This window comes from Cladophialophora bantiana (assembly GCF_000835475.1).
Source record: "Cladophialophora bantiana CBS 173.52 unplaced genomic scaffold supercont1.5, whole genome shotgun sequence".
Taxonomy (NCBI): domain Eukaryota; kingdom Fungi; phylum Ascomycota; class Eurotiomycetes; order Chaetothyriales; family Herpotrichiellaceae; genus Cladophialophora; species Cladophialophora bantiana.
This window is the reverse complement of record NW_015971579.1, coordinates 1,298,932-1,324,225: the sequence shown is the minus strand read 5'-3', so window position 1 is coordinate 1,324,225 and position 25,294 is coordinate 1,298,932. Positions and strand designations below refer to the sequence as shown.

General features: G+C 53.0%; 12 protein-coding genes across 12 annotated transcripts; 8 read left to right on the top strand and 4 right to left on the bottom strand.

The window, feature by feature from the left end:
* Positions 1-365: 365 nt before the first annotated feature.
* On the top strand, positions 366-1,099 carry Z519_04073 (uncharacterized protein; the record flags this gene model as incomplete). The annotated part of the gene is made up of 3 exons (XM_016761819.1): positions 366-386; positions 447-529; positions 607-1,099. The coding sequence occupies 3 exons, from the start codon at positions 366-368 to the stop codon at positions 1,097-1,099; spliced, it is 597 nt and encodes a 198-aa protein (XP_016622157.1).
* A 449-nt stretch (positions 1,100-1,548) lies between these two features.
* Z519_04072 (uncharacterized protein) lies at positions 1,549-2,136 on the bottom strand (the record flags this gene model as incomplete). The annotated part of the gene is made up of 1 exon (XM_016761818.1): positions 1,549-2,136. The coding sequence occupies one exon, from the start codon at positions 2,134-2,136 to the stop codon at positions 1,549-1,551; it is 588 nt and encodes a 195-aa protein (XP_016622156.1).
* A 661-nt stretch (positions 2,137-2,797) lies between these two features.
* Z519_04071 (uncharacterized protein) lies at positions 2,798-4,176 on the bottom strand (the record flags this gene model as incomplete). Its single annotated transcript, XM_016761817.1, has 2 exons — positions 2,798-4,017; positions 4,065-4,176. 2 exons carry the CDS (start codon positions 4,174-4,176, stop codon positions 2,798-2,800), a joined length of 1,332 nt encoding a protein of 443 aa, XP_016622155.1.
* A 405-nt stretch (positions 4,177-4,581) lies between these two features.
* On the top strand, positions 4,582-5,022 carry Z519_04070 (uncharacterized protein; the record flags this gene model as incomplete). Its single annotated transcript, XM_016761816.1, has 1 exon — positions 4,582-5,022. The coding sequence occupies one exon, from the start codon at positions 4,582-4,584 to the stop codon at positions 5,020-5,022; it is 441 nt and encodes a 146-aa protein (XP_016622154.1).
* A 220-nt stretch (positions 5,023-5,242) lies between these two features.
* On the top strand, positions 5,243-6,193 carry Z519_04069 (uncharacterized protein; the record flags this gene model as incomplete). Its single annotated transcript, XM_016761815.1, has 1 exon — positions 5,243-6,193. The coding sequence occupies one exon, from the start codon at positions 5,243-5,245 to the stop codon at positions 6,191-6,193; it is 951 nt and encodes a 316-aa protein (XP_016622153.1).
* A 1,428-nt stretch (positions 6,194-7,621) lies between these two features.
* On the top strand, positions 7,622-8,221 carry Z519_04068 (uncharacterized protein; the record flags this gene model as incomplete). The annotated part of the gene is made up of 1 exon (XM_016761814.1): positions 7,622-8,221. The coding sequence occupies one exon, from the start codon at positions 7,622-7,624 to the stop codon at positions 8,219-8,221; it is 600 nt and encodes a 199-aa protein (XP_016622152.1).
* Positions 8,222-8,816: 595 nt separating this feature from the next.
* On the top strand, positions 8,817-9,974 carry Z519_04067 (uncharacterized protein; the record flags this gene model as incomplete). The annotated part of the gene is made up of 1 exon (XM_016761813.1): positions 8,817-9,974. The coding sequence occupies one exon, from the start codon at positions 8,817-8,819 to the stop codon at positions 9,972-9,974; it is 1,158 nt and encodes a 385-aa protein (XP_016622151.1).
* A 750-nt stretch (positions 9,975-10,724) lies between these two features.
* On the bottom strand, positions 10,725-11,990 carry Z519_04066 (uncharacterized protein; the record flags this gene model as incomplete). The annotated part of the gene is made up of 1 exon (XM_016761812.1): positions 10,725-11,990. One exon carries the CDS (start codon positions 11,988-11,990, stop codon positions 10,725-10,727), a length of 1,266 nt encoding a protein of 421 aa, XP_016622150.1.
* Positions 11,991-12,959: 969 nt separating this feature from the next.
* Positions 12,960-15,739, top strand: Z519_04065 (uncharacterized protein; the record flags this gene model as incomplete). The annotated part of the gene is made up of 4 exons (XM_016761811.1): positions 12,960-13,518; positions 13,593-13,999; positions 14,147-15,202; positions 15,326-15,739. The coding sequence occupies 4 exons, from the start codon at positions 12,960-12,962 to the stop codon at positions 15,737-15,739; spliced, it is 2,436 nt and encodes an 811-aa protein (XP_016622149.1).
* Positions 15,740-18,083: 2,344 nt separating this feature from the next.
* On the top strand, positions 18,084-21,065 carry Z519_04064 (uncharacterized protein; the record flags this gene model as incomplete). The annotated part of the gene is made up of 1 exon (XM_016761810.1): positions 18,084-21,065. The coding sequence occupies one exon, from the start codon at positions 18,084-18,086 to the stop codon at positions 21,063-21,065; it is 2,982 nt and encodes a 993-aa protein (XP_016622148.1).
* Positions 21,066-21,895: 830 nt separating this feature from the next.
* Positions 21,896-22,954, bottom strand: Z519_04063 (uncharacterized protein; the record flags this gene model as incomplete). The annotated part of the gene is made up of 1 exon (XM_016761809.1): positions 21,896-22,954. The coding sequence occupies one exon, from the start codon at positions 22,952-22,954 to the stop codon at positions 21,896-21,898; it is 1,059 nt and encodes a 352-aa protein (XP_016622147.1).
* Positions 22,955-23,867: 913 nt separating this feature from the next.
* Z519_04062 (uncharacterized protein) lies at positions 23,868-25,199 on the top strand (the record flags this gene model as incomplete). The annotated part of the gene is made up of 4 exons (XM_016761808.1): positions 23,868-23,931; positions 24,040-24,140; positions 24,208-24,321; positions 24,399-25,199. The coding sequence occupies 4 exons, from the start codon at positions 23,868-23,870 to the stop codon at positions 25,197-25,199; spliced, it is 1,080 nt and encodes a 359-aa protein (XP_016622146.1).
* Between the last annotated feature and the right edge of the window lie 95 nt (positions 25,200-25,294).

The following is a 25,294-nucleotide window of genomic DNA, read 5'->3' as shown; positions in this document are numbered from 1 at the left end:
TAAGCTGGGTACCTAGGCAAAGAATGGGGGCTCAAACCTGAGGCAGGAGGGGCATTTGGCGGGCTACAGAAGGCTGAGAAGGCTGAGAAGGCTGGCACCGCCCACAAAGGCAAGACGGCGGGGACCTTTTGTCCCGGCGCTACACTTGTGACGTTCCCCCAGATTACAGGCACTCACATTTCAGCCGCTCTATCATTTCTTGACAAAATCCCACTCTCCTTGCTCCTGCAATTCTTCATTTCTACAACAGAATCCTGTCTCTTGGCTTTCTACTGCCGTGTTAACCTCTCAGGCGGAAATTTGACCTTGATCCGTCTCTGCTACCTCAGCTCTTCCACCGTGGGAAAGCAGGACACACCGCCAGAATGAAGATCTTCTACATTGGAGTAAGCAAATGCTTTGATCATACATTATAGTGTAGGACGTATATGCTAACATCTCTCCAGGTCCTTCGAAACGAATCCGCTCCTGCCATCGAACTCGCTGTTGAGCGAGACCTGTCCTCATTCTCTCGCTTCACTCGAGACAGGTAGGGATACCACATTCGTCGCCTGCAAGCTCATATATCCCCCTCGTTGACGATGCTAACGCACGTGTTTTGTCCAGCTATGGCGAATTCATGACCGTGTTCGCCAAAACAGTGGCCGAACGCACCCGGCCCGGCGTGAGATCCGACATTGAAGAGAAATCCTACACATTCCACGCCTACAGTTCCAGCCTAGGGCTCTGCGGCATCATCATATCCGACGCCGAATACCCGGCGCTCGTCGCACACCAGCTCCTCTCCAAGATAATCGACGAATATTCCTCGCAGAATCCGCGATCCTCATACTCGACCAACCCCCCGAACACAAGACCATTCCCGCAACTCAAGGAGTATATCGTGAAATACCAGGATCCGGGCCAAGCCGATAGTATCATGAAAGTGCAAAGAGAGTTGGACGAGACCAAGATTGTGCTGCACAAGACGATCCAGAGCGTTCTGGAGAGAGGAGAAAAAATTGATTCTCTCGTCGCCAAGAGTGACGGTCTAAGCGCGCAGAGTAGGATATTCTATCAGCAAGCCAAGAAGCAGAACAGTTGTTGTGTGGTTATGTGAGCGTGGAGGGCTTGGAGGGCTACGAGAAATCGAAGAGGTGCGCAGGATACAAAGGGCACTTGTTAGTTGGGGCTGATGTCGGTCATGAATCAAGAGTGAGAATGCAGCAGTGGCAGACCTAACTGTTGGAAGGGAACTGCAATCTTGGAACTCGGAGTCAGACACCTATGCGGGAATCAGGCAAAGTAGGCGTTTTCGGTGTTTACAGCGGACGAGACGAAACCAAAGACTTGATGTTGACCTCACAGCCACAAAACCATATTCTGGGTGACCGTCCGCGATCCTTTTTCCGTGCTGCGTCCGTTCTATACAGCAGATGTCGATCTATGCAAAAGGAGGAGCTAACGGTTCTACGAAGAGAGAGAAACACCCCCTTCCCGGTGCCGTTTTGACCTTTTCCTTTCTCTCGCGATCGCCATTACTTCTAGTCCCTCAGGTAACGAGTCTTGTTATGACGTTCTCGTTCCCTCAACCATCCTACCCAGTCTCTCCAGCCGGTCACCCTCGACTCTCATACCAACCCACTCCTCCATCCTGGTGGCGCCGACGCTGGCGCCCTGGTAAAAGTCGATGCTGGGCGTGTTCCACTTAAGGACGGACCACTCGAGCCGCCTGCAGTTGAGGCGGCGGCACTCCCTGGCCAGCGCGCGGATCAGCGCCGTCCCGTAGCCCCGGCCACGGTGCGAGGGCCGTACGAACAGGTCTTCCAGGTAGATGCCCGGCCGAGCGTGCCAGGTCGAGTAGTTGTGGAAGTACAGCGCCATGCCTGCGACCTCCTCCTGGTCTTTAGCACGCGACGAGACATCAGCAGGAGGACAGATGAGCAGGGTCTTCGCATAGCCCTCTGTGAAGCCCTTGTCCAGGTCCGCCGGGTCGAGCGGGAACGACAGCGATTCTCGCAGCGACTGCTCCGTCGCAAAGACCTCGTGGAGCGCCTTCTCGTAGATGGCCAGCTCCTGAATCAGCTGCAGGATCACGGGAACGTCGCGCTCCGTGGCGTATCGGATCTTGTACGTCGACGTTACCTGTTCGGCCATCGTTCGCTCGTTCCGTCCTTCCTCTTTTCCCCTTTCTTTCTCTGCTTGTTTCTTTGTGATGGGGTAGCGGCGCGAGAGGGACGAGGTCGAAGGAGAGAACTCGTATAAATTCTTGCCGAGAACAGAACGTTTGTAGGCTAAAAAAGAGGTCACAAAGCCTGTAGAGTATATACACTTTTCCTGGGATTGAAATTTGCAGAACGAGTGCGTGAATATAGTGGCGGTTTGACAAGATGCTGGGCTGGAAGTGCTAAATACGGCTGTGGACACGAGTGAGAGAGTGAATGGTTTATATCAGAGAAGGAGCGGCATAGAAAGTCAGCGAAGGAAACAAAATGGCTCGAGTTGACAATGTCAATTGAAAATGTCTGAAGGGCGCGCATCTGAATTTTGGCCGAAGTGGATAGACGCCCACGCACGGCGATTTGCACGACTTCCCCCACACTTCTCGCTTGTCAACGTTCTCAACCCAATATCCAGGATCAGAACTCTCTTGCCGACTTTGGAATTGCCGTCGCTGTAAAGAATTGATCGTTTCTCCAGTTTCTGCGTCAACGTGGAGCAAACGCCATCCAAATACTCACACAAACATTTGCGTCGCTAGACAAATATCCAACCTCCAAACACCAATCGCTGAACTTATCACATCAATCGTAATATTTCAGAGTTGAATTCTCTTCTTCTCTGGACTTCTGCTCCGTGCTCGATGCTCTTTGCTGGGACTTCGAGGATATTCCAACTGCTGCTGGCCGCCAAACCCAGGCTCACCGTGCCAGCCCACATATGGGTGTTGAACGTAGGGTGCGGCGGGAGAGAGCGGAAACTGACCTATTTGTATAGGGTGTTGCTGAGGATGCGCATATGATCCAGAGGGTGCTCGATAGATATGCTGGTTCTCTTGTTGTCGCCGATATAGGGTAAATGTGGCGTTGTTCACCACCAAACCCACCACAACCAGGGTGATGGTGAAGATCATAGTTTTTAAGCTGATAGGCTCGACAAAGCTGTTGAAGATTTCTGCGAATGTATGTGCACTCAGTCTCGCTCGCTTCACAGCGCTAGGATCCCGCTTCATGCACAACTCCCAATTGCTGCACACCGCTTCCAAAGCTGGCAGCCTGGTATCAGCAGCACATCGATTTTCGATAAAGTTCTTGGAACACGCCGCCATCTCTGCCAACACTTCGGCCATTGCATCTTCGCTCGCTCGGTCCACATCTGCCTGAATGGTCGCGTAAAACGACCAAAACATATACAGGCAACCACCGAGGATCGCGGCGTTAAAAAAAACCTGGAGGTATTTGGCAATAATAGATGGTGCATCGGGGTATGTGTGGATGAATGTGAACAGTCCGGTTATCCACCCTGGGTCTTTTGCCGGCGGTTTCTTTGGTCCTGGCTCAGTCGGACTTGGGGTGCTCTCATCATCGCTGTCATCCAAGGAACCCTTTCTGCCTATCATCAATTGTCTGTCAAACTGCTGAGCGCGCCGTCGCTTCTTATGAATCCGTCTCGCGACAGCATCGCTCGTGGGCTTTCTGATCTCTCCTCTTCCGGGGATTGGAGCAAATCTGCCGTAAAGACCAAATAACGAGCTTCTCTTATTCTCTGATTTTGAAGGCCCGCTTTTGAACTCGATGGGTATCGGTGTAGCGTCTGGCGTTTCCTCATTGTCTGTGGGTGCCAGCGGCGAGGAATTGTCAGGCGGGGATGAGAAGTCGATGTCAAACGGTTTCCGAGGGGTTGTAAATGAGGGAGTGCGAAAAGGAGAGGATTCAGGCGGCGATACCGGGGTATCTGAGAAGAAGAATGGCTGGTTGTTGGGTTCGCGGAGCGCTGGCATTGTTGGTTTCTCGGGAGACTCAAACTCGCTGTGAGTACCTGATATAATTAGTATAGCAACAACGTAGAAGAACAGCAAGACGTACGCTTTTTGGCCTGCATCTCGAGAACGCGTTTATGGTAGGGGGAGGTGGGATCGACGGGACCGTGGCCTTGCCATTCGAAGTCCATGGGACTTTCTGTACCGCGAAACGCCATGTTGTGGGGGAGAAAGCTTGGAAGGTCCTAAGTCAACACATGAACAACTCAGTGTTCTGCCAGCACCACTGCAAAGTGGAAGGCAGGGCTGACTTCAAGGTCTGGGATTTATTTGGTGGGCCAAACACATGGTAAACATGGCCTAATGAAGGGGGAAAAACAAACAAAGACCGCAGCGGGATCTTTTGTGGAGTTTGCGAGCATCATTGGCAGGGCGAGCAGGGCAGAGCATGGCAAGCAGGGGTCCTACACCCATGCACACTGCTTGAAGCTTCTCCATCTCGAATTTGTGTCCACCTTGGTCCACCGATTCGAAAGAAGCTTTTGCTTGTCTGTCCATCAACCCTCTTTGTTTTTGAGGAATTTCGCGTCGTCCTGGCGGGCTTTGGATCTACAAGTAGAGTCATGCCTCGCGAGAAATCCGAAGAAGCACAGTGGTGGTACCACGCTGTCTACTCGGCCATCCAGCAAATCCCCCACGGCAGGGTCACCAGCTACGGACACATTGCCTTGCTCCTCGACTTCCCCAAACGTGCAAGACAGGTTGGTGTGTGTCTCAAACACCTGCCTACCTTTGATCCTGCCGATCCGGACCAATTCTTCTTTCACGATCAGAATGTCCCGTGGCAGAGGGTGGTCAACTCCAAGGGCGGCATCAGTCCGCGCGGTGATGACGGAGCAGCTGCAAACAGACAGGCGGAGAGATTGCGTGCGGAAGGCGTCGAAGTCAACCCGGCCAGGGGCATTGAAGAGATGACGGTCGACTTTGGCAAATATGGTTGGTTTCCATCCAGACTGCCGGAAGAGGAGAGCGAGGATGACATGCAGGCCCAGCAGAATGAGTGAGAAGCGGATAGAGGTCCGAATCGTGCCAGATGACACGGCATCTCTGTCAATCAAACAGAGGACTATTCTCTCCACAATTCGCTTACGACTTACTGTGAACGACTGCGAGTGAAGTGTCGAGCCCTGACGGATATATACCGGCGCTCGTACTTCCGCACTTCGATCTCTCTCGAAAACCCTAGAATGTCGACCGGTCTTTGAAACGTTGGATATTTCCGCTATGAAGCCATTCTTGCTCACCTTGTCGAACGATGCACGTCTCTCGGGCATATATTCCATTCCTGGCAAGACCACTACAACCCCGCCGTATCGACCCTTGATAGTTGCAATACATGGAGGCACCTACAGTTCACAATATTTCGACACCCTCCCGGAACACTCTGCTGGAACAGTATCCAGAGCAACTGGGGTTTCTTTCGTGGCCATTGATCGTCCGGGATACAGAGACAGTTCATCCCTGCCGTCTGTGCCGAATGGATCAACATATGCGCAAGAAGAAGGAAAGTATTTGCATCAATATATTCTGCCCAAGATATGGGAGGAGTACGGCGTGCCATCCGGCGCAAGTACGATGGTGGTGATGGGACATTCACTTGGCTGTTCTCCCTGCGTTATTGCTGCATCCTTGCACGCTCAGGAGCCAGTAGTGCAATATCCATGGGCAAGTGTAATTCTTTCCGGTCGGGGCATGGTGTCGGCTTTCCCCAAGTCACAAGGCGAAGAACAGCTGGCACGAGGGAGAGAGTTGGGTTACGTGGAATTTCCTCCGGGGGCGAAGGATTTTTTGATGTTTGGTGACGCCCAGCTGGGACTGGCGAGTGCAGAGATGCGTCGGGTCTCGGAGGAAATCACACATCGGGCGCCCTTCGGAGAATTTGAGGACAGAAGACTTCACTGGGACAACTACTGGAAAGGATACGCGGAGCAGGTGAAAATGCCAGTGTTGGCAGCCATCGGAGAGCGAGACTCGCTGTTCCACGCATCGCAGCAGGACATTGAGGAATTCGGCCGGGCATTCAGCAACTCGCCGAAAGTCGAGGCGGTGCTGGTTGCCAATGCTCCTCACTGCTTGGAGCTGAGTTATTGGGGACCTGCTTGGCTCTTGAGATGTTTTGGATTCGCGATTGAATGTGCCACGAGTGTAGCTTTACAGCCTGATAGGCAGAATTAGGAACGATAGGAAGACTGTACGTAATGGCTAATGGCGGGCTCTGGAATTCTTGCAGGTAAACTTGAGCCATTGCATGGAATCACAGCCGAGTGCCGTCATGGTGTTGGTGTTGACTTGATGGGTCACTGAGACCAAACTTTGAAAGCAAGGTTGGTGGCGATGATGATGATGTTGATGATGATGACTATGATGATTATGATGTGTGCAAAAGTCTGTATATGTGGGAACAGAGATGAGCCGGACAGAGGCTGTGAGGATCGTCACATGGCCACGACAGAAGCGCCTGGAGTGAGGTCATTTCGTCTTTGTCCAGGCGTCACAGGTATTACAGGCAGTAAAAAGACGCCCCCAATTACCCTCCATGCCCTCCATGCCCTGCACGCCCTATGGACAACCTCGTATCCTGCCTGGATCCCTCACTCCCGACCCCTCCAAGCGCCCCCGGAAAGCACCGAAGCTCAGGGTCTCAACAGTCATCCTTATAAGCGTTGTTTTCCCTGCTTTTGTCCCCTGCCTCGGTTCGGTTCCTTGGATTTCCCTCTTGAACTCGCCCGAGCTGCAAGCTCCAAGCCACCAAATGACATGCTTTGTTTTTAGCAAGCCTGACATTCGGCGAGCGAGCAGCTGCTCGTATTTGCCCAGGGCTGCCCAGGCCTCCAGGCCACCAGGTCACCAGGCTCCACCAATCCCACGCCTGTGCCTTGGCCGCGTGCATGATTCCCGCTCAGTCCAGCATTCAGTATCCCACGCGCGGCTTCAACCATGGCCCTACTCGGCACTAATGCATCAACTCATTGCTCATGCATCAGTCAGTAGCCCCTCCTGCTCCTCCTCCACATCTCAGATCAACAACCAGCAGGATACAGTAGATACGAGTACCTAGCGAGTAGTACATGGCTGGCACCTTGATACATGTTCTGACTCCCATCATGTCGGTCCCTAACCGCCCCGCGTGCCAGTTCTCAGCCAGTGGTTGCTGCGTGTGACACGCATCCCATCCTCCTCCATCCTCCATCCTTCCTCTGCTCTTTCATCATCCTCACTTCCGAACCACGGGCCCGATTCAAATAACACAGCTGCTCTCCTTATCTCTCAGACCCGCTCATTCTCTCCTCTCTTTCATCTTGACGACAACTTCTTGGTTGTCTCTCCCTTCTTTGTTCTATTACCTCTCTATCAGCCACTCTTGCCACATACACACTGCTTGTCCCCTGCTGTCGCTCTCCTTTGTTCCTTCCTCTTCTCTAGTCATCTCTGCACGCGTCATTCTTTGACTCATCTGGTACCTAATCAGGTCCTGTCCATTGCTACAGCCTGCCCATTCCATCAGACCTATAGTTCTTCTGAACGCACACGCACCGACACCCCTCTTACCTCAGTCACACCAACTGTCTACCCACCTACCGAGCGCCATTTCAAGCCTATATAATGTCGGCCTTGCCCAGCAACGACCTCCGTAGCGCAGCCAAACCATACCTCCGTGAAAAGAATCACAACAAGAAGTGGGCAAGAGGAGCGCAGGAACCTCCCGAACATCACTGCCACAAGCACCCGTACCCGGAGGACAACTGCCGCAAATGCATGGGCAAACCGAATCGGCGAGATCAAGATCGCAGAGTCGGCCGATCTGAGGCCAAACACAAGCATGACATTCAGAACAAGCTGAGCGGCCACGCTGCTACTCTGGCCCGCAAGGCTTTCCGGAACGAAGTGGTCGACGCCGTGGACGGTCCTTTGGCCCACGTTTCCGACACCTCTGAGGAAGAGGAAGTCCCGGACGCGTCTGAAGCCACGGTCCCGGCAGAAGCGGACTTCATGTACAGCTTCGACTGCGCGACCGGACCACGGACCGGCGGTGACATCCTTAGCCAGGCCATCATTCAGGCTGTCCGACGATTCGAGAACAACGAGACCGAGAAGCTTGTCGACAGAGAATACAACGTCGTTGACGACAAGGAAATGGCCGAGGCCTCGACCGAAGATGATGATGACGATTTTGAACTCGTCGACTACTCTCACTTGAAGTGAATGCACAACTCTCGGTGAGATTGTGACAGACCCGGACTCGGCGTTGTCGGCTGTATCTCACATTCTTGTAATGATTTTAACAGAACAACCGAGTTGCTACTGTTTGTATGTTTTCAATTCATCAAAGATACCCCAAGGGCTCATTAGGGAAGCGAGGCTGTATCAATACATCAATCATCACGGGTACTACACGGCGCTTCTTGAGGATATGAATGACCTTGGAGAGGAGGATTACCTCCTAGATTCCTATTGGCGTTGTTTATCAGAGCACAGAAGGCGCAGGAGGTCAAGGAAGGACTAAGCAATACATATCATTAAGCATGCAGACCCCATCCTTATCGTAACAGCCATGGAGCCTCGATTAGTGCCCCTCTAGGTACGTGTTCGTAGCATGTGACGCGTTCGGCGTCGACAATAATGACGTCTTTTCAAACCTGCAAATGGTGCAAACTTGACAAATGTCACAAACATGGGGGCGAAAACAATCTCCGACCACTTTTGCAAGCCGTAGTTGAAGAACGCCTACCCATCCCCCTCGACCGTACCTTGCCGAGCACAAACTAGAAGACTACCGCGCTGCACATCACGGATTATAATGCCCGGCGCAAATCTTGCAGCATACCTAGCAAAGAAATACCTGACCGCGACCACCTCCCAGTCCGCTCCTCAGTCCGACACAGTCTCATCAGACTTCCTAGATTCGACTCGCCCAAAGAAAAAGCGGCGGAAGAACAAGGACGATTCCGCTGGAAGTGGACTGGTGATTGCCGATGACGATGAAGACGTTTCACTTCGAAGCACCGCTTCACGAGGAAGGCGAGGGGAAGAATATGCGGATGATATACCGACATTCGAAACAAGCATAAAATCAGCAGAATTTAGAAAAAAGAAAGGCGGAGGGGCTTGGAAGGTTATTGCAACTCCAGCCTCGACAACTGGCCAGAGTCTGGACAACAAAGATGAAGATAATGAAGCGGATCGCATCCTCGCTCAAGCAGCAGAAGAGTCTCGTCTACGCCGCCAGGAGATCGAGGATGAAGACGCTCCCATGATCGTCGAAGAAGATGGCGGACCCCGCATGCAATCTGGTGTTCGCGCGGGTCTCCAGACTGCTGCAGACACTGCGGCCCTGGTCGCGAAGGAAGAGCGTGAGAAGCAAAGAGATCTTGAATCCCTAAATCCAAGATCCAAGTCAAAGAAACACAAGGATCGGCGCGTTGAGGAGGAGGAAACCATCTACCGTGACGCCACTGGCCGGCGCATCGACATTAGCCTAAAACGAGCCGAAGCCCGGGCCGCCGCAGAGGAAAAGGTCCGCGCGGAAAGGAAGGCAAAGGAAGAAGCGATGGGTGACGTGCAGCGACGCGAGCGGGAAGAACGTAAGAAAGAATTGCAAGAAGCGAAGTTCTTGAGTCTGGCCAGAGGCGTGGATGATGAGGCAATGAATGAGGAGCTACGTGCGAAAGTAAGGTGGGACGATCCTATGGCTGGGTACCTAGCGCAGCAGAAAGCGGAGGAAGCCGATGGTACACTATCCACAAGAAAATCTAAAGGAGATAGAGGTGGAAAGGCGGGAGTGAGGAAGAAGGTATACACAGGTCCCCCGGCCGCCCCAAATCGGTACGGAATCCTTCCTGGGTGGCGGTGGGATGGGGTCGACCGAAGCAATGGCTTTGAGAAAGAATGGTTCCAGGCACGCTCGAAGAGGGGGAGAGAAGAGGAATTGCGGTTTCAATGGCAAATGGACGAGTGATATGGCTTACTTTATCTCCCTCGGGACCGGAGCACTGAAGAGGGAGGGGGGAAACAGACAGAGAGAGAACATTAACAACACTCCTCCACATTCATGTTCATACAACTGTTCTCCGACCCTGCGAAGTCCGCTAGGCCAAAGCCCCTGTCTATGTATCCAACACAGGACGCCAGCTCGGTAGCCCTGGCCCCGTATCTCATCGAAGTGGCGGCGACCTTTGAATCCTTTTGAACATGGAACTACTCATTACTTGTTCTTCTCGTTAAGAGCAGGGACAGGGCGAGTATATGTCCCCAGGTATATTATTTGTACGAGGGCGAGGAGGCTCTATACATTGTTGGTAGGTACGGATCCTCCGTAATCACATTGGCGCAAGCGGTGTTCAATGTAGCTCCGTTGTATACCTCTCTAGGTACCTAAGTAAGTATATAATACCTAGAAGCCCGAGGGCCTAACCACAATCAGACTGACCATCAATACTAAGGTATCTCTATCTATATATCGTCCGTTGTATTCGACACAGTAGCCAGCCTCGTTGTCATCCTGCGATGTACTCCTTCGTACGCATATAGTGTAGTATTTACTTTGGTGCCAGAATGAGCGTCTCATCCTGTAAAAATAGATTGCAGTCTACTTTCTTGATAAATGCTTCTATCTCTATGTTTTGACCTTTCCGGGTGGTAATAGTGCATAAAGCCTTGCGTTGCCAGGTCTGATATCATGTGGGAGCTAGAAGGTTCTTTCACCCTTCTATATCTTCGCCTTGGAAGACTCCAACTCGCTCAGGATCTTTTCGTTGTGCTCGCCCACCGCCGGGATTCTCTCCATCCGTGCATCCAGATCGGAGCTCATCCCAGGCGGCAAGAAGGCCCTGATCGGCCCGACTTCACTGTCGACCTCCCTGAATCGCCTTCGCGCCGTGAGCTGTTCATGCTCCCACACCCCCTGCATGTCATTTACTTTTGCATTCGCAATGCCGGCCTTGTCAAGACGCCGGACGACCTCTTCGGCTCCGCCTCCCCACGAAGCGAAGATGCCGCTGATGATGGATTCGAGTTCGGCCCGGTTATCGCTCCGCGATGCCGTGTCCTTGAACTTGGGGTTTGTGGTCAGGTCCTCGCGCTCGAGGACTTCGGCGGCCAGGATCTTCCATTCCCGCTCATTTTGCACGCCGAGCATGACCTGTGCACCCAAACTCCCGTCAGGCGCAACGCCGGTCGAAAACGGGCCGTAAGGATAAATGCTTGCATGCGCTGCCCCGGCCCGTTTCGGCGCCGTTTGGCCTTCAAATGCGTAGTACAGAGGAAACCCCATCCACTCGACCAGGGCTTCTAACATGGAGACATCAATCACACACCCTCTCCCGGTCTTCTGTCTTTGAATGATCGCCCCCAAAATGCTGCTGTATGCATAGATGCCCGCCGCGATGTCCGCTATTGAGCATCCCACCTTTGCCATCTCGTCTTTTGTGCCAGTGATGCTTAATAACCCGGCCTCCGCTTGTACGAGGAGATCATACGCCTTCTTATGCTCGTATGGGCCGTTGGCTCCGTAGCCACTGATCGATGCATATATCATTCTATCACCCCTCCCTTCTCCGGGGTATGCTGCATTCATCATAGCTTTCATATCTTCGTACCCTAAGCCCATCTTTTCGGCGTCGCCTGGCCTCAAGTTTTGAACAAACACGTCGGCCTTCTCGCATACTAGCTTGCGGAGCACCTCCATGTCGCGAGGTTGCTTGATATCCAACGCAAGAGACTCCTTGTTGCGATTCGTCCACACGAAGTGGCTGCAGAGTTTCCCGCGCACGCGCTTGTCGTGGTGCCGTACAAAGTCTCCCGTCCCGGGACGCTCGATCTTGATGACCCGGGCGCCGAGGTCGGAGAGATGGCGGGTTGCGAGAGGCATGGAGATGACCTGTTCGAGAGCGACGATTGTTATGTCGGAGAGAGGTCGGCTAGAGGGTGCGTTGAATTGAAATGCTTCTGAATTCGGGACATTGAGCGTGCCCATATAGCGGTGAGATGCAGCACCTCTGCGTGATATCGAACTCGGCCAGGCATTCCATTGAGAGAGCGGTATCTGACCTTTTCTCGTTGGCTCAGTCTTGGCCGAATACCGTCTGGTAAAATAGCTGCTCGTGCCCCATTGGGCCCTTGAAACGATGCTTGACCGGCAGATCAGCCTCGAAAAATCATGCTGAAGTCCCCCCATCTTGCCGTTGTGCTCTGAGATATCTGATGATCCTGCTGTGTTAATGAAGACGGCGCTCACTCTATCTGTAAGTCTTGGTTCTCAGCGTCAGAATGTGCCGGCCCTTTTTGACACCAGGTGACAAGTGCTCATTGTCACAGAGCAAAGGAGGGAGTAAGGGAACATGTTTGCATCTGGTGGATCTGCTCCTTACTCCAGACTCGGTGGGTGTTGATAGTTTTTCCCCGCACGAGGCTGCAACAGGGGCGGTGTTTCTCCGGCCGGTGCGGAGAAGAATCCTTCGGATGCCGAAGATGAGGACGGCTCCTTTTCTCGGTGCAACATTTTTCCGATCGCGGCAGCATTGTTCCCAAGGTTCTCTTCTCCAAGTCTCGAGTACTTCGTGTTATTCATTCCTTTCCCTCTCCTCGTGTTGAATGGTTATTGTCACTCACTCCACGAAGAGGGTCTGCCGGCTCGACTTCCTATCTGCCAGGCCCCTTGAAATTTATCATTCGACTGCAATAGCTTAAAATGTCGTTTTTCAAAGAAACTTTGTTTTACGAATTGTGGATTTCGATTTGTCCATGCATGCCTCGTATTAATGGTCTAGAACACAAAGAGTCCGAGGAGCTGAAAAGCGATCATGGGACACTACTCGACGACTTCAGACCTATGAATGGCTTGAGCTTCTCTCTCTCCGCGATCTCGTGGTGGTAGAAGGCCACTACAACTCCAAGGTAGGCAAGTGGCGAACTTGGTCTCAAATTCTAGCTACAGCACTCCATGATGCTTTGTAACATTTGCGAGGCGATCCCATTTGGAAATCTGCCATCAGAAGAGCAAAATGCTCTACCGCATCAACCCAGTCTTGACGCCCTAGAGGCCTCTAAAGAGTCGTGTTCAATATGCCGTCTCATCTGGTGGGCGGCCGGTTGCTCCTTGGTGAACGTCGGCGGAATGGTAGCCTTTAGATCTGGCGTGGAATACCCCTCAGGCCGCAAGATTATGACCCAAGAGACGGGGAGCAACTATAGCCCCATCGGGTTGTTGCGCGCCATGGAGAATGGAGCAGTATTTCTCGATACTTCCAGTCCAGAACCTGACCTGCGCGAACCCGTTTTCATGGGTCCGCGTTCTTGCTTTCCGGCCACCGAGGAGACCAGTGGGAAAATTCGACCATATATATTTGGCAGCTGGTACAAATCGCCCTTCAAGGGCAAACCGCTTCAGTTGATCGGTTTGGGCGTAAGGCTCGGCATGGGACCCAGTGCAGAAGCAGCAGAAAGCAATACCGACGAGGAGGTTCGCCTTAGAGGCACATTTCTAAGGGTTCGCACAGACGACGGTATAATGCTTCTCCTTTCAAATGGCCAATACTATGCTAACCTCCTACCCGAGATTCTGACCTAGCAGAAATAGTTCCGGGCCGCCTTCGCACAAACCATCAAGGCTCTTCCATAGCAGTCCAAAGAATAAAGAAATGGTTGAAAGATTGTGATGAAGGCCATAGTTGCGATCGAGGTCATTCGTGTGCGATCAACACCATGTCTCCATCACTACCGACTCGGGTCCTCGACGTCAACGGCAAAGGGGGTATTGTTCGTCTCGTTGAAACCAATGGACGGCAGGGACACTACGTAGCCCTGAGTCATTGCTGGGGCCTTTCGCACCGAGTTACCACAACGAAGGAGACATACGCAAAGCACTGCGAGGGTATCCAGCTTAATGAACTACCGGCAACTTTTCAACAGGCTGTGACCATTACTCGAGAGCTTGAGGTCCCTTTCCTATGGATTGATTCGCTGTGCATCATACAGGATGACGATGTAAGTCTTCTCAGTGGTCTGTTAGAATGCTGTTAGGCCCTCATCCTCGCCATGCCTTGCGGGCTGTGGTTCCTTGCTTATCGTTTCCTACATTCCCATTCGGAATCCAACTTTAGACCCGGCTTTTCCTCACTAATGACATACCAGCTTGATTGGGAGATGGAGGCTTCCAGGATGGGCATTGTCTACTTGGCTTCATATCTGACACTCTCCGCCATGAGCTCGGCGGATGACTCTTCCGGCTGCTACCGCGAAGCATCGAAACCAATTGAAGTGTCACGTTTCAGACCGTTCATCTCAAACGACACCTTATCCACTGGGCGACGCTGTAAACCGCTCGCGGCACCTCTGGTCGTATCCTACGAAGGCGATGGGGTTACTTGCAGGACATTCAATAACATGTTCGGTATGCGGGGTGACCGACAGTCTCGAGCGTACATCACGCCGGAATGGATGCCGTCGTCCTTGAAACAGAACCCAAAGATATACGTCGTTGGAAAATTTGGCGCCGCAGTCCAGCCATTTGAGCACGAACCGCTGAACAAGCGTGGTTGGACTCTTCAAGAGCGACTGCTATCTCCGCGTACATTGCATTTCGGAACGCAGGAGCTCTACTGGGAATGCCAGCAATATTTGCTTGCCGAGGACGGGGCACTTTTGCAAAGAGAGTTTCCAACGATATCAACGGTCATCGAGTCAAGAAGACCCGCCTCATCTTCCGCTGCCGATGGTTCTGATTCCGCAACCGATTCTGAGGACAAGAGCACACGCTCCTGGCCTAACGTCTGGCTAAGACTCATCGAAGAGTACACCTCTCGGAACCTGACACGAGACCAAGACAAGCTGCCTGCGCTCTCCGGTGTTGCGAGCTCCGTAGCCGGCCAAACAGGAGACGACTATCTCGCGGGCCTCTGGCGAAACGATCTCCTGCAAAACCTGTCCTGGTCCATAGAAACATTCGAGCCGAGTCATCACTGCGATGACCCCGCGCATGACGCGGCAATGCCTCCCGCGATAAAGTCAGAAGTGAGGTATCCGGCAATGTACCGCGCACCTTCGTGGTCCTGGGCGAGTCTAGATGGGAAAGTCAAGTTCTTTCCACTGGACCCTAAGAACTTGAGGGCTCGTTGTGTTTGTGCGCATGTCGATATCGCGGGCAGAGACCGGTATGGCAGGGTCAAGAATGGATGGATTACGCTCGAGGTCAAGTCTCTCCACTATTCTTTTCTCTGTTTCTTGTTCCTTTGTCTCACCATCCGCCCATCCACCCACTCATCCTAGTCCATCTGACGACGATCACTAACAAAGATCCATACATACCTATAGGCCCCGCTATACCTCCTCCGACCGGCCAAATCAGATGCAAAACATCACGTGCGCCACCCCTTCACGACCGAAGTCGACTTCCTCGTCCATGGCGAAACCACGAAAGCAGCTCTGCAGGGCCGCGGCATGGCAACCTTCGACGACAAGCCGGACTTCCCAAGCTTCGCCCTCCTGCTCGACAGTGAGAACGGCCTAGTTCTCAAGGCCAGGGAGCCATGGGAGTTCGTCAGGATCGGGGCGGTATGGCTTTTGCCCTCTCAAAGAGGTGGCTATGGTGACGAGGGTAACGAAACTGCAGAGCAGCATGCCCATGGCACCAGCGGAGGAGGTGCGAGTGGTACAAGCTACTCGGCGGCGGAGACTACGGCGCTGTCGTTGGCGAACGGGATGGCGCAGAAGATAACCATCTACTGAGTGGGCTGCATGCAGTCTCCCCTACTCTGCCCCTGCAGAGAGAGCTACCGTACGATATATGTATCTTCCTGGCCTTTATATGATCGAAATCTTTTGATCTGATGTTACTCCCCCAGCTCACGGGGGGGGGTCAGTCTGCTTTCATCTTGTTGATTCCATTTCATTTCCACTCACTAGGCTACTACATAGGGCTCTCTTCGCAGTGTGCCAATCGCCTTGCTGACCTGGACCGGGACAGAGCCTTGTGTTCATATTGCATTCAATAAAATCAAAGAGACTCTAGTAGATCATCCATCCACTTTAGTCCCGCCAGATCCGTTCTGGGCTGGAGATGAAGATGACACGGCGTGGCAGACATGCAGAGTAGAGCGGCATAGCGTTGTCTTTTATTCTGTCACGGCCCTGGCTTGTGTGCGGGAGATAGCACCGTGTGCTTACCTGTTCATTGTGCGGATGCATGCACGATTTGTGACCCGTCCACCAGCAGAGCCCCCAAGACCAGAGCCCTTCTCAGCGGTTTGGTCTGTGACATGACAAAGCCCTGTCATTCGACTTGAGGTGAAGGTATCTCCCTGCCTCACATCCCATTCCGGCATATGGAAGGCCCTATATACAAGGTGCTCAGGGCAGGAGCGCGACTACAAATATGGCATTTGATTCTTCTAATGAATCAAGACTCCTGGTCAGGGTGATAGCCTTGAACCCTGTTTTTCAATAATGTGTTCAACAAGCGAGATCATGGCTTCGAATCGGACAATTCAATGGTATTGCGAGAACCACTTGGGCACCACGCACCACAAGGCGGCACACAATGCAGTGAGTGAGTCAGCTCAAGAAAAACAAGAAAGATCAGCCGCCCAGACGAAAGAGGACAATTTCAAGATTGTTTTGATGATTTTCATCCACGGCCACGAACACCCAGGTGATCAACCCGCCATCGAATCTTGCGAAGCGCGCCAATAGAGAGACGCAGCAGCGCCATGGCCTGAAGAGCCCCGAAAAGAAGATCTGGCGAGCAAGAACAGCGACGCCTGCTTGCTGACGTCTTTGCCACGGGCGGGCGATCTTTCGGCGTCAGTGATCAGTGACGCTCCCCAATCATCCCGAAATAAGAGGCCAGTCACAGTCCAGAAGGTGGATTACGACATTGGAGTCAATCTCAGCAAACCTGGAAGAACTTCGGACAAAGCATGTGGTGGCGCCTTGTCTTTTGCGCAGGCTTGAGGCCGATTTGTTTCAGGGGCAACCGAGAAATCCGAGCGCAAGAAAGCCCCGTGGGTGACGAGATTACAGGACCGAACACGAGCTTGGGCGAAGATGCAAGCCAAACAGTCCGGCGGCAAGCCGTTCGTCTCACAAGCAAGGCGTGGTTGGCCTTGAACAGGCTGCGATGCTCAAGTCTTTAAGGCAGAAGCAGAATCATTCTATTCCACCGGTAGAATCTGCCTTAAGGGCATTTTCCATCTTGTGCGGAAAATAGAAAGCCTTTTCCTTCCCCTTCAGAGCCTCCAGCTTCTCGGAAGATTTCTGGACCCTGCTCTGACATGCGACAGGACGCCACGCGAGAGACTAGGGACAATCTGAAGCACGCCAGGCTGATGGGACTAAATGGGCCCAAACGGCGCCCGTTTGTGAGTGGCTCCCTCGAACCTCCGCTCTCCATCTTTCCCTCGCATCCTTGGTGCCCTCTCCGCTGCGTTTCCATCCCTCATCAGTCCTGCAACGGAGGTTGTTCGAAGATTGGTCTCAAGCCTGGGAGACGCTTCCCCTGCTGGTACCGCCTTTCAACAATGCCACTGCCCCCCCTCCGGGTGCGCATGGCTGAAAGAAACAATGCTGATTCGGCTATCGAACATGGCCGTGTTGACGGCCACCAAAGATCGCGGGACTTGCATACCACCTCATCCATGCAAGTCATGCTGCATCCCAGTCTATTATGTTGTCCCCTCCTGCAGCCTTCGTGTCGGGGGGACGGGCTTTTTCGCCATTGCTCTAGTCCTTCTCTTCTCGCTCGGGTGAATAGTGGTATGATGGTTGGCTGTTGATATTTTTTTGTTGCAGTTCGTGCGTCGGATTTTGTTTCTGGCTCTTCTAACATCCCACTACCGCCCCCAGCATTGACATAACTTCGACATCCTTGGTGAACCCAGAGTTGCAGGCGAGAAAGACACCCGGCCGTGTCGCAATGCTCACCTTGTAACTGTTTCATGGTGCCATCGGTCCCCAAACTTTGCTGAGCCGAGTTGCAAGGTCACCCGCTTATCAGCACTCTTTTTCCTGTCACTCATTTGTCCCTGTTTTAATCGGTTTCCTTTTCCCTGCTGGCTGGTCCGGAACTTTGAACATGCCGACGAGGTGGTTGTCCATTCGCAAACGGAATCCTCTTCTTCACAACGAGCCGACTGCTGAACCGACTGCGAAGCAGCAGGAATTTGATTTTGCCTTTGGGGAATCGCCTTCAGCTGGCCAGAGTGCTTCAGGCAGGATCGTCGGGCCCAGGCTGGTTCAGATTCGTCCAACGACCTCCGGTAGCCCAACTGGGAAGAGGAAACTGCGTGTTGAGGTTCCAGCAATCCGACCACGGACTTCGGAGAATCACAAGCCCTCACCTCTCCAGAACGTGAACGGTGTATCGAGATCGGAGGACAGCTTGATAGGTTTGGCGTTTGGCAGTCCGAGCCATCCTCCAGCTTTTTTCTGCGCTCCTCCGGAGGAACCCAGCACGATCGAGCACAACACGATTCTCCGACAGCACCCGGAGATCCCAGACCACACTGCTCAGATGCACTCTAAGAGATGGAGGAAGTTAGGGACTCTGTTCAAATCCCGACAAGCTGCTGTTAGACGAGACGAGGTTCCGTCAGGACCGACTATTGGCCTCCCAACCGGCTTCGTGGTTCTGGACAAAGATCCGGCTACCGAGACGCCCATAGTCGAAGGAGATAAACTGCGACCGACACAATCGGACCACCCCAGACGTCAAGCACCGCCAGCACCCATCGAAAAGGATCAGAAGTCTTCGGCTCTGAAGACCGCGGACTTGGTTATTCAAAAGCCTGAAGACGACACGATATCGAGACCTTCGACTGCGACCACGATGAATGCTGAGTCCGCGGGGGAGCCGTACACACGTCCGCCTTTACCAAAACTAGAACTAGACATCTCATTTAATCTTCCTGCTGCTAAACGATCTTCCTCACTTCTCGCCAGACGGAGCAAGGCTCTGGACAGTCTTAAATCGTTCGATGACAGTCGGCCTACGACGAAAGGGACTACCACCAACGGCGAGCATGACGACCATCCAAATCCTGACTCGGAGCCTCTCACGCCCCTAATGCCACCGAGACGATTGACGACACCGACCATGACGAGATCACCGGCAGCAAGCAAATACTCATTGTTCCCAACCACTTCTCCTGCGCCAGTGAAGATCCATGGCCGAGTGCCCAGCTCGGATCGTGACCATCTGCCAGCGGGTCAACTACGAAGGTCAGCTACGTCCCCGGCCCGCCTGTCTCCTATGCAAGACCATTTCTCCTCCGTACCAAGGCCGGAACCTCTCAATCCGAACAAGATCGCTTTGAACGAGCAGGCGATTCACAGTCCGGAGGATAATACAGCGTCGACGGATCGCAGCGCGCCTTGGAGCTCTGCTCACTCGTTCCAGTCATCAGTATCTTCTGCAACCACTGTTGACGAAATCTTCTTTGATATCAAGTCATTTCGGGACTCCAAAGGCGTTGAGGATGGCCAGTTCGTCATGACCAGACCCGACTCGGCCCAGGTAGAACTGGCTCGAACGCGGTCCAAACGAGTCCCTGCGCCCAGCCACCTGCGGCATGTGGAAGCCTCAGCAGCGGCAGCAGATGAGGCCCCTGAGCGAACCACGCCGATCCCACCGGAGCCGCAGGCAGCATCTAGCGGCGCCCCGTCTGCATGGACAACGAAGCACACTTCGATCAACACTGCCTACTTCGACGAAGCAATCGCTGCAGTGGAGAGACTCACCACACCAACCGGCAATGCTGATTCTGCCATCGAGAAGGTTCCCAGCATTCCAACTGTTATGATAGCGAATCATGATGAAAAACCGCATCAGCCGACTCCTATCGTGACCGTTCAACATTCACGCCCGTCCGATCACCATGCACGGTTGGCCACTAGCAAGACGCACGAAGAAGTCGGCCGCCTGATTCCTTCTCCGGTGGTCGAAGTGAAAGAAGACGACTCTCCCCGACCGAATACGTCGCCCGTGAAAGCTTCTGCGACTTCGTCGCCGGTGCAGCAACCACCACAGACGGCGGCTGCCAGAGGCGTAACTCCTCGCGTGGCCGCGATCAAGCGCGTCGATCGTCCTATTGACGATTCACCCACAATTCCTCAAGGCCCCCCTAGTCCGAAGAGGACCGCGAAGCAGATATCGTCACCAGCGGAGGACGACAAGCCGCCTCCGGTCCCGAAAAAGGACGCAAAGTTCATCCCTCTGTCCAAATACGCCGCGAAGAGCACCGTGACGGCCATCGAGCAACGGTCTGGCGTGACGCCTACCAGACCGGTGCGCGCCAATACAGAAGACCTGGCCCTACGCTCGGGAGCGTCGCCGCGAGTATCCAAAGAACGATCCGCGACGCTGCCGTCGTCGCTCCAGCCTCGTGCTCACGCTCGCGATGTAGTCCACAAGGCTTCTCTGCGCGGCCTGGAAAAGGCCATTCCGCCTCGACAACCCAACCCGGTAGCCTCGAATCCGGTAACCGCCGAGGTCGCGGTGGCGCGCACCGTCTCGCTGTCCCGCAAGCAGTCCGCTCGCATCCTCGTCCCTGGACCAAAACTCGCTGCCCGCCGCGCCGAAGCTCAAGCTCAAGCGCAGGCACAGACGCAGGCGCAAGCAAAACCCCAGGCACAAGCCTCATTATCACAATCCCGTCTCCAGGTCGCCCCTCAACCACAGCGACACGTGCGCAACCCGTCAAGCACGTCGCAGAAATCAAACAAATCACAACACTCGTTCCTAGGCGGCAGCGGGAGCGGCCACAGGCACAAACGCACCGCATCGTCCACACGCCGCGCCTCCAAGGACCTCATCGGAGGAGGAGGCAACAAGAACACCACATCCACGATCACCAATACCCTCAAAGTCACCAAGACGCAGCCGTCTGGAGGAACGTTTGGGAAGTTCCTCTGGAGCAGAGAGTCGGAGAAGCAGCTCATCAAGGAGGCGCGCAAGTGGGAGATCCTCGAGAAGAAGAGCTACAGTCCCGTCGTCGTGCAGGCTGAGAGGGGCCATCGGCCTGGCGTTAGTGTTGGCTTGATCGTGGAAAGCGTGTGATTTGTGGTTTTCCTTTCTTATCTGTCTATTTATGCTTCTCCACGAACAGGATCATAAAAGATGTGTTGGGTTTCGATTCTTGTGGATATATATTTCTTCCTTTGTCTTATTTCCTTTTTTTTTCCCGGAGTGCTCGACTTATGACTATCTCAAAGCGGGCGGGGTTGTTATTTATCTACATACCATGCCATGACGGTTTGCATATATCCATACACATTCGCATATATATGTGTGCAGGGGACTGTGCATTTGTATATTCCATACATGCATACCCAAGCAAGGCGACGGACGGTTCTGGGAAGATCGCGCGGTTTAGGCGGTGGAATCAAGGGATGGATCCATGGGTTCTAGCCAAGCAAGAGGGAAAGGGTGGGTTTTTATGAACTTTTCTGACTTTGATCTCTTGGGCTGTGTCCTTTTCTTTTTCTGTGGAGAGTGTCAGTCAGGCATCGCTGGGTCGGGGGCGGGCAGGATAGCGCAGGGCAGCGCAGGATCCTGATGGCTTCGCTCTAATTCCGTTTCCTTTCCCAGACGACGTAGGGGAACGAAACAAAGGAAGAGAAATAGAGCGGAAAGAAAGCACCCGTGTAAAGCTTGAAGTAGCCTAGACATAGAATTACATGGCTGTGCACATCATTACAGAGCTGGCATTCTCTCTCTTCGAGCTGATGCGTCACTTGCAACATCAGCATCAGCATCATCCATTGTAATCCCTTGCGCCGTAAATCGTTCAGTCATAATACCAGTTGCATGCAAACCGTATCCCAAAAGGAAGAGGGAATATACCCTATTTCGATTTCTTTGGTAAAGCATAATAGAATCATCTCGCATTACAAAAAGTTCAAGTCCCAGCGATCCCCAATGACGGTTTTCCCCTCAACAGCAACAGCGAAGCGATGAATCAGCAAACTTGGCGGCAGTGGCTTCTTATGCTCGCAGGCGATGTGCTCCGCGAACTCACGCACCGTGGCGAAGGCGGTCAACCCACGCTCAAGCTCGTGGCCAGTGGCAAAGCAGAACACACAGCCGTACTTGACCAAGCCGTAGCTGTCGCGACGGGTGTTGGTCGACAAAGCAGTGCTAGTCGAGCTGGATGTCTTCCCCGATGGCGGGAGATAGAGGTGGCACTTGGCCAGGAAGGAGCTGCGGTATTGGATGTCCAGACCGGGATGGTCGCGGACCTCGTCTGTGTTGTGGATGTTGGATGTCGTGCTGGCGGCGACGTGGTAGCGCACTTTGCACGCACACTCGGAGCATTGCCAGTTTAAAAATGCGCCCCCAAAGGCCTTTAGCTTGCGCCTATTTTCATCGTTGAGCTCTTTCGTCTCCACGAACGAGATTCGGCCTCTGTCGCGGTGGTTACTGATCCCTAGAGCCCCAGGACAGAAATTGCCCAATTCCGCCGGCCGCAGATCTTCTGGAGCAGCGCGCCGCGGGATGCTAGGACATATGACAGGCAGTTGCTTGATCTGGTCCTGTCTATAGATCAGAGTATCCCAGATGGTGCCGAAAGGGCGACGCTCCTGGAGGTCCCGATCGTAGTGTTCCACGAAAATCTTCTGGATTCCGCGTACGGAAGATAGTAGCTGCTCCACAATTTGGTTCAGATATTGTGAGGCCAGATCGTCGGAACCGTCGATCAAGTAGGGGAGGCGCTGGAAGTCGATGGTCGAGAGGGATTTCAGTCGCAATTGTAAGATTTGAAGTCGTGGGTCGTAGGCTTGGATCGAGTTTGGCACAACATCCGGAGTAATGTACCAGTCGATCAAGGTGCGAAGTTTGCGGCGGATTTGATTGAGGGTTACTTGTAGGTCCTCGATAGCTTGTCGGATCGTTGTCGGCCCTGGTGGAGGTGGCAACAAGTCGGGATCCAGAACAGTGGCGGCCATGGCTTCTGCATCTGCAAATGAGAAAGTTTGAAGGTATTCGTAGCCTTGGGTTTGATCAAGTATTCAGATACATAAAATATAAGATGGCAACACAGATCCTATCGTGGAAGGAAAGACTCTCCACTCCAGAGCTAAAGCGCGCTGGTGACAATCGCAAGCCCGAATCAGAATGCTAGGAGCTAGGCGCGAATCGGCGTGAATGTCTTGCTTTAGGAAGCGAGGCTCGCGCAGAACCGTGATGGCAGAAAGGACATGGAAAAAAGAATGTCAGCCTGAGGAAGAAAGGGCTACCTTTTTGAATTGGATTGATGTGAGGGTCACGCGGAGTCAATGTCGTGGTCGCCTGTTTGGCGAGTTAATTTTGCATTTCCCGCCCCAAACATGATCGAAGAAACTCGATGGGAATGATTTTGCGACAAGGGAAGGGAAGAGGGTGACGAAAGGCTACTAACGGCCCAAAGACATCGGGCGCTTGCATATGCGTCTTTGTACAATTCATGCAGGACGCGCCATGTGCTAAGTGGTCCGGGAGGCGAGGTGGTTCACATTGATGATTGATGGTTCGCTGGGAGCTGAACTCTGTTGTGCTGTCGAGGTGAGGGGTCTCGCCAGCACCAGCCTGAGGGGCGAAAGTGGCTTGGTGGGCGTCGAGCGTTGACAAGAGAGGAAGAATTTGCAAGGTGCTGATGGTGGTGGAGGTGGTTGGTGTTGCCCAGACAGAAATCCCCGCGTCATTTGTGTCATTTGAAAACTAGGCCTGTTTCGGGCTCTATCAAAAATTCCCCTCGACAATGTCTCGCAACGAGGTGTCAAATCCCCCTATTTCCACTAATTTAGGCCTCTCATGAAAGACGCGCGTCATGCCCACCGAGTTGGAAGAGGTGAGCCAGTCCCAGCAAATGCCGTAGCGGTCATGGCTGAATTGTCCCAGTTGCTTGAGTTTCTACATCATGGAAATACTCAAATCCGTCAACTTGGTAAGCACAACCTGTTCGTTCCAAACCCTTACTTGAAGTTTCCGGGGCTCTTCTATACGCGGAAATGGCTGTGTGGACGCTGGCATTGACCGAGTCCTCCTCAATCAGCCTGCGACCATCTTGTCGGCCACTCCTCAGATCCGGCAGTCTTCAAGAAACCTCAACTTGTCCCAGTCCAAGACTTGAAACTTCTCGTTAGAGACTACCCTGTGAGTACGATCCTGGACATGAGATCAAGTACGCTGTGCTGACCCAGGCCTATGCTTCCGTTTCCAGCCTATAGCCAAGAATGCTCTTACGATTTTGATCAACATCAGTCATGACACTGAAATCTTCGAGAACCTCGCAGCAGATGATGCTTTTGTTGAAACACTGCTCAAGAAGATAACAGTATGTAGGTTGGAATCCACCTCCACCTCCTCGACCTCATACCCGCAGTATCGTGAAGAGCTCGCTGAATCTTGAAGAATCCGAAAGAGCAAACCGCCGATGAAATTGCTATGCTTCTCTCAAATCTGGCGAAATCGGACCACATGGAAAAGCTGATCAACCTTGAGCGAGCCTTGCCCGCCAAAGCAGTATCCACGTCTCCATATGCCCTCGACCAGCTGCTCGACTGCTTTGTAAAAGGGGCCGACGGAACCCTTAACAAACACGCCAACTTCGACTATCTGGCTTACTTTTTAGCTGACTTGTCAAAACATAAAGTTGGTCGGGACTATTTCCTGAGCAGGAGGGATTATGATGGCGTTGTGCCGATAAGCAAATTAACAGTCTTCACGGAGCACGAAAGCCACGTTCGGAGGAGGGGAGTCGCCAGCACAATCAAGAATGTTGCTTTTGAAGTTGACAAACATCCTTTACTTCTGGCTGAAGACACCGAAACCCTTGATGGGGTCCCTGGCGTCAACATATTACCGTATATCCTGCTACCGCTGGCTGGATCTGAAGAATTCTCAGAAGAAGAATCGGCCAATATGCTCCCAGATTTGCAACTACTGCCGCCAGACAAGGCTAGAGATAGCGACAACGATATCCTTGTAACCCATCTCGAAACTCTGTTACTGCTGACCACAACGAAGGAAGGGCGTGACAAGTTGAGGAAGGTGCAGGTTTATCCCTTGATTAGAGAGACGCATATGCACGTCGCGGACGAGGGCGTGAGGGAAGCATGTGACCGCCTAGTACAGGTGCTGATGCGAGATGAGGACGGGGCTCCAAAGATCGAGGAGCTGGATGAAGACGAGAAAATAGAAGAGATATTTTGAATATAGAAGAAAAAGATCACCGCGAAGACGGAGAGGCAGCCAATGACTCTCCGGAAACGCCGGATTTACTGAAACTCCGTGCCAAGGAATACAGT